Here is a 13,980-nt window from a genome sequence, read left to right as displayed (position 1 = left end):
ACGGATTGAATAACATCGGGGACAGGCTACAACCCTGTCTCACTCCCTTTCCAACCGCAGCTTCCCTTTCATGCCCCTCGACTCTTATAACTGCCATCTGGTTTCTGTACAAATTGTAAATAGCCTTTCGCTCCCTGTATTTTACCCCTGCCACCTTTAGAATTTGAAAGAGAGTATTCCAGTCAACATTGTCAAAAGCTTTCTCTAAGTCTACAAATGCTAGAAATGTAGGTTTGCCTTTCTTTAATCTATTTTCTACGATAAGTCGTAGAGTCAATATTGCCTCACGTGTTCCAACATTTCTGCAGAATCCAAAATGATCTTCAACGAGGTCGGCCTCTACCAGTTTTTCCATTCGTCTGTAAAGAATTCGCGTTAGTATTTTGTAGCTGTGACTTATTAAACTGATAGTTCGGTAATTTTCACATCTGTCAACACCTGCTTTCTTTGGGATTGGAATTATAATATTCTTCTTGAAGTCTTAGGGTATTTCGCCTGTCTCATACATCTTGCTCATCAGATGGTAGAGTTTTGTCAGGACGGGCTCTCCCAAGGCCATCAGTAGTTCTAATGGAATGTTGTCTACTCCCGGGGCCTTGTTTCGACTCAGGTCTTTCAGTGCTCTGTCAAACTCTTCACGCAGTATCGTATCTCCCATTTCATCTTCATCTGCATCCTCTTCCATTTCCATAATATTGTCCTCAAGTACATCGCCCTTCTATAGACCCTCTATATACTCCTTCCACCTTTCTGATTTCCCTTCTTTGCTTAGAACTGGGTTTCCATCTGAGCTCTTGATATTCGTACAAGTGGTTCTCCTTTCTCCAAAGGTTTCTTTAATTTTCCTGTAGGCAGTATCTATCTTACCCCTAGTGAGATAAGCCTCTACATTCTTACATTTGTCCTCTAGCCACCCCTGCTTAGCCATTTTGCACTTCCTGTCGATCTCATTTTTGAGACTTTTGTATTCTTTTTTGCCTGGTTCATTTACCGCATTTTTATATTTTCTCCTTTCATCAATTAAATTCAATATATCTTCTGTTACCCAAGGATTTCTACTAGCCCTCATCTTTTTACCTACTTGATCCTCTGCTGCCTTCATTACTTCATCCCTCAGAGCTACGCATTCTTCTTCTACTGTATTTCTTTCCCCCATTCCTGTCAATTGTTCCCTTATGCTCTCCCTGAAACTCTGTACAACCTCTGGTTTAGTCAGTTTATCCAGGTCCATCTCCTTAAATTCCCACCTTTTTGCAGTTTCTTCAGTTTTAATCTACAGTTCATAACCAATAGATTGTGGGCAGAGTCCACATCTGCCCCTGGAAATGTCTTACAATTTAAAACCTGGTTCCTAAATCTCTGTCTTACCATTATATAATCTATCTGAAATCTGTCAGTATCTCCAGGATTCTTCCATGTACAACTTTCTTTTATGATTCTTGAACTAAGTGTTAACTATGATTAAGTTATGCTCTGTGCAAAATTCTACCAGACGGCTTCCTCTTTCATTTCTCTCCCCCAATCCATATTCACCCACTATGTTTTCTTCTCTCCCTTTTCCTACTCTCGAATTCCAGTCACCCATGACTATTAAATTTTCGTCTCCCTTCACTACCTGAATAATTTCCTTTATCTCATCATACATTTCATCAATTTATTCATCATCTGCAGAGCTAGTTGGCATATAAACTTGTACTACTGTAGTAGGCATGGGCTTCGTGTCTATCTTGGCCACAATAATGTGTTCACTATGCTGTTTGTAGTAGCTTACCTGTGCTCCTATTTTTTTTTTATTCATTATTAAACCTACTCCTGCATTACCCCTATTTGATTTTGTATTTATAACCCGGTATTCACCTGACCAAAAGTCTTGTTCCTCATGCCACCGAACTTCACTAATTCCCACTATATCTAACTTTAACCTATCCATTTCGCTTTTTAAATTTTCTAACCTACCTGCCCGATTAAGGGATCTGACATTCCATGCTCCGATTCGTAGAATGCCAGTTTTCTTTCTCCTGATAACGATGTCCTCTTGAGTAGCCCTGCCCTGAGATCCGAATGGGGGACTACCGTATTTACTCGAATCTAAGCCGCACTCGAATCTAAGCCGCACTTGAAAAATGAGACTCGAAATAAAGGAAAAAAAAAATTCCCGAATCTAAGCCGCACCTGAAATCTGAGACTCGAAATTTAAGGGGAGAAAAAAGTTTTAGGCCGCACCTCCAAATCGAAACAAAGTTGGTCCATTGTAATATGAGACACAATTTAGGTCGAATGAATGACGATGCAGCTACAGTAGTTTGGTTCGAGTCGAAAGCTTAGCAGTTAAGCTTTACCAGGTAGCCATTGCTATGCGTCAGGCGCTCCGTCCGTATTTATACGGGTACCCTTCCTTTTTCACGTGCTTCGTCTGGTTTGAATCGATTGCTTATTTTGCTTTGAGCTGATCAGTGCCGTTTTCTTTGTTATAGGTGTTTACGTCACTCTAAGCTGAAAATGCATTACTGTGCTGTTTCATGCTTTGTTTGTCGCATTCTGATAGTGCGTGTTTACGGCCTGTCGCCGCTCGCGGCATGGTTTGCTCTTGTGCGCGCTACTGCCGCTTACAATTAAAACAAAGAGAGGAATTGTCTCATAACCGAAACAACGGCAAGAGACTGCTATTTGTTGTTAACTTACACTGCTGCTTTCTTTGATAATGATCAACAAGAACCAAATAATAGACTGCGTATGATAGAACATTGTTCTGAATGAGAGTTAGTCGAAAATTTCTCTCCGTTTGAAAATCTTTGCGGCCGCTTCTTTAGTACATCAAATTCTGCACAGAAATTAGAGTCATCTTAGATTTAAAAATCTAGTCAGTTGCCGTGCTTCATTTCTGACTGTATCACTATTAGGCATAAGAATAATACGAATATAAACTTGAAACGACACGTATATTCTTCCGCGTTTGCTGTTGTCTCACTCTAATTTCGTAGTTTATTAGGGAGACAGGATTTAAATGAGATAGCAGCAAACACGAAAGAATACATGGCAAAATGTTTATATTCGTATTATTCTTATGGTGAAGAGAATACTGCATGTGATTCACATTTCATCAGGTTTCTATTAGCAACCATCTCTTCTCCATGTAGGAAAAAATTCAGAACGTAGAGATGGCCATATTGACAAACATTCCAAACAGTCTTGCCAGTCGGATTTTCGTATTACATTGAAATTCTGCTACATTCGGAGATGAACAATACGGAATTTGTATTTACTTCGTTGAGTAATGTATGAAAATGCCGTGGTCGAAACTCGGGGCGGAGAAAAAAAGCTCATCTTCCACATATTTTTTTTTTTTAATTCATTTACTGACGCAGAGGTTTTGGCGCCAGTATTTATCTTTGTGCTTACAAAGCATGCCCGTGAAGCGCTACATATATTCGACGGCAGAAGTTAGTTGTGGCGGCACCTAACAACATTTTTCAGAACTTCCACTTGCTTTGCACTCGATTCTAAGCCGCAGGCGGTTTTTTGGATTACAAAAACCGGAAAAAAAGTGCGGCTTAGATTCGAGTAAATACGGTATTTTACCTCCGGAATATTTTACCCAAGAGGACGCCATCATCATTTAACCATATAGTAAAGCTGCATGCCCTCGGGAAAAATTACGGCTGTAGTTTCCCCTCATTTTCAGCCGTTCGCAGTACCAGCACAGCAAGGCCGTTTTGGTGAGTGTTGCAAGGCCAGATCAGACAATCATCCAAACTGTTGCCCCTGCAACTACTGAAAAGGCTGCTGCCCCTCTTCAGGAACCACACGTTTGTCTGGCCTCTCAACAGATACCCCTCCGTTGCGGTTGCACCTACGGTACGGCCATCTGTATCGCTGAGGCACGTAAGCCTCCCCACCAACGGCAAGGTCCATGGTTCATGGGGGTAGGTTCAGTGAAATAGGGGTCTATAATTCTGTCCTATAGAATCCCACACCATACATTCACCGACCACAGTTTCTGGTGTGCAACTTGCCACAGCCAACATAGATTTTCATTTGCCCAATAATGCATGTTATGCAAATTAACATTTCCATGGCTTATCAGTAAATAAAATCAAATTAATAAATGTGTCATCCCTCTGAATCTGAAGTTGAGCCCATCGGCAGAATTCAATGCAACATATACAATCTGTACCAGTTAATTCTTGATGGAGACAGATATGGTAAGGATGATATTTATGGCGATGCAGAAGACGAACAACAGTACTCTGGTTCATGCCAGATTCAGTTGCGATTTGACGCAAACTAACACAAGTATCTCTAACAACAGTGGCAAGAGTACCAATTTCCATTTCCTCGCTAGTAACTTTCCCTTGCCAAATATGTTTCCGATGTGTTAAAGATCCAGTTATTCTCAATTTATCATACACAAATTTAAATGTATGATGTGTAGTGTGAGTACATTGAGGATATCTTTCAGCGTGTAAGTCTCTAGCTCTCACTGAACTTCATTGGCATTCTCCGTACATGAGAAGCATATTGACTTGTTCTTCGAAGGAATACATCATTCACATTTGCATGATCTGACAATACTAGTCTTACCATTCCTATTAGTGTAGTATTGCGAAAACGTCGAATGGTGTTCACATGTCAATGGCACATCAAATGGATACACTGTATTTGGCAAATATTTACTATTTGCACGATATACAAGAGAGAATTTTCAGAGCATATGCTTCAATAAGTGCCGAAGTAATAAGGAATACCACTAACTCCATTGATAAGAAGAGTGCAGCACTGCATTGATACCAATGGTCATCACTTCGAACACCTTCTGTAAATGGACGTTCATGCCACCTTTGTAACCTTTGTTGACCTTCAAAGACCTTACTGTTACACATCATTGGATTCGTCTCGATAGCCGCTATCAGAAAGTAAGTAACTTGGAATAATGCTTATTTGCAAGCAAACTAATATGGTAGGAACAATTTTCTTTTCTTTAAAAAAATCAACTTGTTTAGACAGTGCAGAAGTTTGATTTTGTAAATAATTAGTATACATTAATCACTCTTATCAATAGAAAAATTTAAAAAAAAAAACAGAGTTGATCATATCTCTGATGAAAGCCCACCTAGCAACAAAAAATCATCATCATATTATGGCTCCCGTTGTCCCATGCAACATCTGTCCCACAAACTTTTCAGCTACTATCATACTTTTGGAGTTATTCTAGGTGCCAATAGTTAGTGACTCACCCTCTATAATAACATGCTGCTCATTCAACAATCATATTTATATTCACTGTTAATCTGTGTGAGAATGGTAAGGAGCATTCAGGAACTTAATAAATTTTGTACATTCATTTATTATGCAGTGTCGTCTTAGTATGCTTTGAATCCAGTTTTTTATATTCCAACTTCAAGCTCATTTTATAAATTACTGGTACCATCCATCTTATTTCTAAAAATGTTTTCCTGACTTCTTTGGTGATCTATTTACATATCACTACAGAAATCAGTGGCAAGTATTGAAACATCAGGTTAACAGCTAGTAGGTTCACTATCTTGGGCTCCCACAACTCCTGGCAGTGTTGTTGTAAAGGAAGAGATCCACTGTTAAGAGCTTACCACAGTATGTCACTTATGAGCTTGATAAGAGCAGTTTTGAACCATTTTGTGTGTGGCAGGAAGTTGCATACATTAGAAAGTTTTCTTTCAATGGGAAACCTCAGTTTCTCCCGGTACATGCAATGTTCAAAAAACTTACAGGAATGCAGCCATGTAACGTCATCGACAACTGCTGATGTTTTGACAAAAGCACATCCTGCCATTTTCATTTTCAAGGCACTGTTACTGCCGAAATATTGGTAGTTGTCAATGACATCACTAAGTAGCATCCCCGTAAGTTTTTTGTTGCTTCAGTGTATAAAAAGCTATTTCAGTTCAAGAATGTCAGAGAGATACCACATAAACTGAGGGAGCTATTTTCCTTTCCCTTTCCCTTTCCCTTGCCCCCCCCCCCCCCCCCCTCCCACTATCAGCACGCTACATATATTCTATTGTAGGTTTAAATATACATGAGGCACATAATCATATTATAGAAACTGTAGGAATACCGTGGTTATCCACATGTACCATTTGTTTCATTACTAAATCATTAAATTAAAAAATGCATTTTTTGATAAACACATTTTGTTATAGAAACATGGAATTTACAAAATATTATTCACAAATAATAGAACAACAATATGACCAACATCAACATCCAGGAGCTAGCAACATTGTACTAAACTCCTGGAATCAAATGTAAATTTCTGGGGATTCTACAAAATAAATGCAAAGGTATGAAAAACCAAACTGAAGAAACACTATTACAGAAGTCATTAACTTGGCTGAACAATGAAAACAATAATCTATTGAAAAATATATATATTAATGGAAAAGAGAAAACTGATGCTCCACTCTTAGGTCATGGACCATAAAAAGTAACTTCACTTGAATCCCACCTCTCTCAACCACTTGTTACAATCCGTCTAGCTTTCATCTGCACTTCCACTTTTTGGTACACAGCTTCATTGTTGTTTCTACCCCAAAAAACACTGATTTCCTCTTGTAAGATCTTTCCATTCAAAATACCCTAACTGCTGTTTCAATTAATTACATGTGAAAAACGATTTTCCCATTGAAGAGCCCATGTTCATGCTACACTTTTAACACAGAAATACCTTTAAATGTTTTTATTGAATCCTTAAAGAGCTTTACTTTTCTTATATATCGCTATTTGCTTTTATTGTATACCTGTGTTTGCAGCAGCTTTAACTGGAAACTAATTGGCACACAAATATGTGTCACATGGCCCCCACCTGAAGTTGTTGCTGTCATCTACTTTTCTAGCTAATGCCTCTTACTTTTCAGTAACTTCCCTTAAATATATCTTACCTACCTTTTGCTCTTCTTGCTTCATGAAAGATGCTGCCATTGACCTATTGTTCTTTGAAAGATCATCTGAACCCCATGCCGCTCATCAATTCATCACCACTGATCTAAATTCTTATTGTATTTTGATTTTGTTGCAGTAGATATTTGGAAATTTCATGTACTGTTTATAGTAAACATTTACTGAGCATAAAGCATTTCCTTAAACAGTATTGCTTTTATTCATTTTTATCATCTACATCTTGGAATTTCCATAAATATTACAATATCATACAAAAACAATATTATGAAAAGGACAGTTGCCACTCACCAGGCCAAAAGCTTTGTTTGACAGTCTTTTATTGTGTCTATACGCAAAGCAGTTTACAGCATTCCTGATGAATATACTTTTATACACTGTACATGATAGACAAAAATATTAAAAAATTATTTCTCTCTCTCTGGTCCTCAATGTGATATTCTACATAATTTATATACCTTTTATCATTAAATCACCACCAACTACCAATTTTGTACAGCTTCTCCTTCTTCCTGTAAAGTCTTGAAAAAGATTACCTTTGCTCTAAAACAATTCAGATGTCACAAGTTGTTTGTGTTTCTGTCTGTTTTACCTTGTGACTTTTTCCATCTTTTAACATACTCCTGGGTTTGGTTGAAGAGCAAAGCCAGCTAACGTAATGTTATGCTAAAAGTGCTATTTTTCTGATGTACCAGAATCCAATTTCTGTTTCAGCAACACTGAGAATAATATACTTTTTCACTTGCATGTCATATTTTCCTCAGTTAGCATATGACAAATACATTTCACTTTTTTATTTTGCAAGATATAAACAAGGAAGAAAAAGTAAATATGACAGGACACACAACAGGTTTTGAACTCTGACATTACATGAAATTCATAGTTCTTATATGTCATATTAAAGAATGACACAATGTTATATTCATGCCTCTGCTAACCAAGATGGGTGCAGGTCACACAAACTTAGTCTCACCACTGCAGTGAGAACAACTTCCAGGCACAACAGTGTTTGGGCCCATTAATAAGTGTCCTCCCACAGCAACTGCAGCACCCATGACAGCACTACAAGCAGCATCTGGGTGTCCAGACAGCAAAAGGGGGTTTGGATTCAGCAACAGCTATTAAAAACAAAAGATTCTTTGGTATTTTATACTATAACTAACAGCCCATAACCTATTATGACAGCAAATAAACAAAGGCAATGTAAAGTATTACAACACCATCAAACAAGTAATAAGAAATGATTATTAGAGAAATATGCCTGACGGAAAGGAGTGATGAAGTATATTAATATCAGTAACTGACATAAGCAATTAAAATTATGTTCAAATACACTATTCCCTGAATGCCCCTTGAATCTGTCACGTAGATAAAATTTGTAATGGTGTGTTGTGAAATGCATCTTTGTGTGTGTGTGTGTGTGTGTGTGTGTGTGTGTGTGTGTGTGTGTGTGGAGGGGGGGATTGTCGAAGGAGACCCAAGCATGAAAACAGCAAACAGATTCCTATGGGTGTAGGTTGCAGTAGTTGTTCATAGATGAAGTTGCTTGCTTAGACTAGTGTGGAAAGCTACTTCAAACCATTCTTTGATCTGAAGACCACAACAACAATAATGTTAAAAGTGACATGAAGAGAGGGAAAGAAGGTAGGAAGGAATAATAAGGGTTTAACATTACACTGATGTCGAAGTCATTTGAGACAGAGCACAAGTTCAGATTAGGGGACAGAAATTTAACAAGTACCTAAGCGACACAGTTATAGAGAAGGCCAATTTCAGTTTATCAGGGAATTTCTGGGAACGTTAAGCACACCTGTAAAAGAGATCGTGTACAGAAGGACTCATCCTAGAGCACAGTTGAAGTGTTTGGGATCCCAACTATGAAGGATAAAAGATTAAAGTAAGACATCACAACAATTCAGAGGCGTTCAGCTTGATTTGTTATGTTGGTCAGGTTGATATGTAGAGAGATGGAATTTCTCTGCAAGCTTTGAAAGCTATCTTTGAAGAATGCCATGGAAGGAAGAAAACATTCATTTTGTGAAATGCTGTTGAACAAGTTTCAAGAATCAGCATTTGCGACAAACTTTGAAATAATTCTATAGCTTCTGATGTACACCTCAATTAAAAACTGAAAGACCAAGCTAAAACAGAATAGAGACTTTATCAAAACATACAGGAAATAATTTTTCCCTTGCTCCATTGCAACTGGAACAGGAAAGGGATGACTGGCAATGCTATAAAGTACCCTACACCAGGCATTGTACTGTGGCTTGGGCTTTAATGTTGTAGGTATAGGAGTATAATTTAAAATTCATCTTGATATATCTAAAAGTACAATATAATTCTTATCATTTGACTAATATTTCGCTATAAGAACAGTTTATTCTGGCACCACTGCGTACCCTGTTAGGAACCTTCAGTTTCTTGATTGCCTGTCAACAGTAAATTGAGACTTAATTTTCTATCCACAAGTTGTTCATAAACTCTAAAAAATATAGTGTGTTGAAATGATTTTTACTCCAGTAATCTATGAATCTAGTGGCTGTAGGTCTGCTACCTACAACAACTATCAAAACAAACAATAGTAAAATAAAAGTAGAAAAAATTCTCATCAAGTGCAGAAGACAGGAGGAAAAAAACCAGCGCCAGCTTTTGGAAAAAGGAGTAATTTAACTGCCAAATGGGGTGTGGAACACTTGCAAAACTAGGAAAATTCTTATTTTATCCAAGCTTATTTTTCAATTTTACCTTCTCTTAATTTTAGCTCGTTTACTGCCCATCTGCCACTTTTAAACTTCAAACTATCTATGACAAAAAATCAGGGTCTTCCAAGAGTTTCATTGCAGATATAACAGTCAAATTGTCCAGCAGACACTCCCTTGTCTAGCAGTTCTCATTAACTTTTTCCTTTAATGCTTATCAATCTTATCAAATGAATGAACTTATACTTATAAACAAAACTGTATTTGATTTTTGTTTGTACCTCTGTCTGCTGCTAGGATTCTGAATAATTTTTCTTTTACTGACAGTAAAATATATTTTTATTCTTGTGCTTAGGATGATATAAGCCTTTGACAGGGATAGGTTATGATAAAGTCACGCTACAAGAAATGAAGAAGATTGATGGATGTAGATGTTATGTTATGTCAATCTTACAGGAGTGATATTTGGAGTGTCTAGATACACCAGTGACAAGACGACAAATGTGATAACCTACCACATCATTTGTAAATTATGTAACATGAGCTGGAAGTTTGATATTTGATTATAAATCTGAGATTTTTGGACATTTTGAGAATCAAACCAAAATTTTCCATTATTATTTAATAGTCCTTTCAGCTATCAACTTCATTTGTAAATTATGGAGTACACTTATCGCTGGCTGATGGATAGTGACACTGTCTGTAGATCATTTACAAAATGACCCTGGATTCTCCCTACTCAGAAAAATAAATAAACAGCAAAGAGTGATGTTCCATCTTGTTTCAAAAATAAATGAGTTACCTAAGTGTGAAACAGATTAAATTCATTCCCCTGGAAATCTACCTATCAAAAAGCATTCCCCTGGAAATCTACCTATCATAGACAGTGGAAATGTTTGTGTTTCAGTTAAAGTAAGTCCATGGTGTAGTTAGCAGTGTTATTTCAAAGGTGATAGTAGTCATCCACACAGCAATCCATTTTCTAGTCTTTTAAAAATACAAAAAGCATTCTCTATTATCTTTAAGATGACTAATTTCTCAATACCTGTTACTAAAATATAATGTGAACATTCATTCAAAACATGCATCTTGGCTGAATTCAAAACCATATTTCTGCATGGTTAATGACTGCTACATTAAATTTCGTTCAACAGAATGTTCTTTCATTGACCTTTCAGACAAAATTTAAACTGCCCAGCTAGATGAGGAAGAACTAACCACTGAATTTTCCTTTTAAGAAGAGAAAAAAAAAAGAGTTGACTAATTTTGCATGTGGTGATCTGATCGTGGTACAAGCAGTGCTTGTAGTAAAAATAAGCATTCTGTACGACATTCTAATTTCAGCCAAGATGTAAACTCTAAGGACAATACGAGAAATTAGTTGATCCTCTCCAAAACACAAAAACAAAGGATTGCAGATATAAATAGAAACAAAATTATTCTTACATTTTCAGCACTGCGTTCAGCTTGAGTGCGAGTCTCCAACCCCGTGAAGTCTGGCTCATAAATTTTCCTCTGATCTGGACAACTGCCCAAAAACTGTTGAAGAAGCACTTCACTGAGTCTGTCAACTGCGACAGATAAGTCCAGAATATTTGTCGAAGATAGATATTCAGTGCGGTTGGCAGGATGGTCAAAGTTTTTCCGAAGTACAGCTAATCTTCTACAAAAATAGAAACAATGAGAATCTGTAGAAAGTCACACGCACAGAGAGAGTGGAAGTTCTATGTGTACATGTTTTAATCTTAATTTTTATGCCCCAAAATTTATCTGTCTAGGACAAACTTTGGCAACAAACTAGTAACATAATGAATACCATTCAATAACTGACAAACAAACATATTTCAAACAATGGAAAATCCAGGATGAAATGTAACAATATTATGAAAAGGAAAGCTGCTACTGCCCATAAAGTAGAGATTCTGAGTCACAAAGAGGCACAACAAAAGACTCTCACAATTAAACTTTTAGACAACAAGGCCTTTGTCAAAAATAGAAAACACACTCACACAACTGCCACGCACATGACTGCAGTCTCCAGCAGCTGAAGCCACAATGCGAGCAACAGCAGCAGTGCATGATGGGAGCGGGAAATGGGTGAGGGTAAAGACAAGCCTGGGACAGGGACGGGGAGGGATAACAGGGTAGGAGTGGGGGGAAAATGAAGTGCTGCTGCGGAGCATGCAAGAATGAAGTGGAGAGAGAGTAGGGCAGCTAGGTGCAGTCGGTAGGTTAGATGGAGGGTAGGGGAGAGGTGGGGGAGGGGGGGGGGGATTAGCGGGAAAGGAGAGAAGTAATAACCTTCATTAGCCATTGTTCTCATCCATCCAGCCCCTTACCTGTTCCCATTCCAGTGCTACACAGCGTAGCACTGGAATGGGAACAAGTAAGGGGCTGGATGGATGAGAACAATGGCTAATGAAGGTTGAGGCCAGGAGGGTTACAGGAACATAGGACGTATTGCATGGAGAGTTCCCACCTGTGCAATTCAGAAAAGCTGGTGTTGGTGGGAAGGATCCATATGAAACAGGCTGTGAAGCAGTCATTGACATGAAAGTTCTCGTGCTGGGCAGCCTGCTCAGCAACTGGGTGGTCCACTCTTGGCTACAGTTTTTCAGTGGCCATTCACGCGGACAGACAGCTTGTTGGTTGTCATACCCACATAGAATGCAGCACATGGGTTGCAGCTTAGCTTGTAGATCACATGACTGGTTTCACAGGTAGCTCTGCCTTTTATCAGATAGGTGATGTTTGTGACTGGACTGGAGTAGATGGTGGTGGGAGGATGTATGGGACAGGCCTTGCCTCTAGGTCTATTACTGGGATATGAGCCAAGAGGTAAGGGGTTGGGAGCAGGGGTCTTGTAGGAATGGACAAGGATATTGTGTAGGTTCAGTGGATGGTAGACTACCTCTGTGGGAAGGGAGGTGGGGGTGGGAAGGATAGTGGACAGGACATTTCTCATTTCAGGGCATGACAAGAGGTAGTCAAAACCCTGGCAGAGAATGTAATTCAGCTGCTCCAGACCTGGGTGGTACTGAGTTACGATGGGAATGCTCCTCTGTGGATGGACGCCGAGAGTTTAGGTGGTGAGAGACTATAAACATAAGGCATGGGAGAAATATTTTTGTACAAGGTTGACAGGATAATTAGGATTTGTGAAGGCTTCAGTGAAACCCTTGGTATATTTCGAAAGAGACCGCTCATCACTGCAGATGCGACGACCATGGGTGGCTAGGCTATATGGAAGGGACTTCTTGGTATGGAATGGACTGCAGCTGTCGAAGTAGACGTATCGCTGATGGTTAGTAGTTTTGATATGGACAGAAGTACTGGTGTAGCCATCTCTGAGTTGGAGGTCGACATCTAGGAAGGTGGCTTGTTGGGCTGAGTGGAACCACGTGAAGCAAATGGGGAAGAAGTTGTTCAGGTTCTGGAGGAATGTGGTTAGAGTGTCCTCACACTCAATCTAAATTGCAAGGATGTCATCAATAAATCTGAACCAGATAAGGGGTTTAGGATTCCTCTAGATGGCCCATGAACAGCTTGGCATAGGATGGCGCCATGTGGGTGCCCACAGCTCTGCCCCAGATATGTTTGTAGGTAATGATTTCAAAGGAGAAGTAATTGTGTGTAAGGATATAGTTGGTCACGGCAGCTAGGCTGTTGGTTTGGAATCAGTCGGACATGGGGAAAGGTAGTGTTCAATACCGCTAATGCCATGGGCATTATGGATGTTAGTGTAATGGGAGGTGGAATCAATAGTGATGAGCAGGGCACCGTGCGGTAAAGCGACAGGAACAGTGGAGAGTCAGTGGAGAAAATTGTTGATATCTTTTATACAGAAGAATAGGTTCTGGGTAATAGGTTGAAGGTATTGGTCTACGAGAGCAGAGATTCTCTCAGTGAGGGTACAGTAACACGCCACAATGGGGTGTCCTGGGTCATTGGGTTTATGGACTTTAGGCAGCATGTAGAGGATAGGAGTGTGGGGAATGGTAGGAGTGAGCAGAGAGATGGACTCTGGGGGAGGTTCTGGGATGGGTCTAAGGATTTCAGGAGTGATTGGAGATCCTGCTGGATTTCTGGAATGGGGTAACTGTGGCAAGGTTTGAAGGTGGATGTATCTCACAACTGGTGTTCTTCTGCCAGGTAATCCTTGCAGTTCAAAACAACAGTGGTGGATCCTTTGTCCACGGGTAAAATTATAAGGCCAGGATCAGATTTTAAATGGTGGTCTGAAGCTCTGTCTGCAGATGTAAGTTTGCCTGCCCTCTGTCTGAACTCCCAAACTGCCCTCTAGCTGTCCTACCCTCTCTTCACCTCATCCCTGCACACTATCCAG

General features: G+C 39.2%; 1 protein-coding gene across 1 annotated transcript in view; it reads right to left on the bottom strand.

Annotated features, from left to right (window-relative positions):
- Window positions 1-7,111: 7,111 nt before the first annotated feature.
- The window catches only part of LOC126162472 (golgin-45), a 53,085-nt gene continuing 46,216 nt past the window's right edge, over window positions 7,112-13,980 (bottom strand). The window contains exons 5-6 of the mRNA XM_049919006.1: window positions 11,082-11,298; window positions 7,112-8,051 (exon numbers count right to left, since the gene is read on the bottom strand). Of these exons, the coding sequence (XP_049774963.1) occupies window positions 7,887-8,051; window positions 11,082-11,298 (382 nt within the window). The 3' untranslated portion in view covers window positions 7,112-7,886. The remainder of the gene's footprint in view (window positions 8,052-11,081; window positions 11,299-13,980) is intronic.

This window comes from Schistocerca cancellata, chromosome 2, assembly GCF_023864275.1.
Source record: "Schistocerca cancellata isolate TAMUIC-IGC-003103 chromosome 2, iqSchCanc2.1, whole genome shotgun sequence".
NCBI lineage: Eukaryota > Metazoa > Arthropoda > Insecta > Orthoptera > Acrididae > Schistocerca > Schistocerca cancellata.
This window is presented reverse-complemented; position numbering and strand designations above follow the sequence as displayed.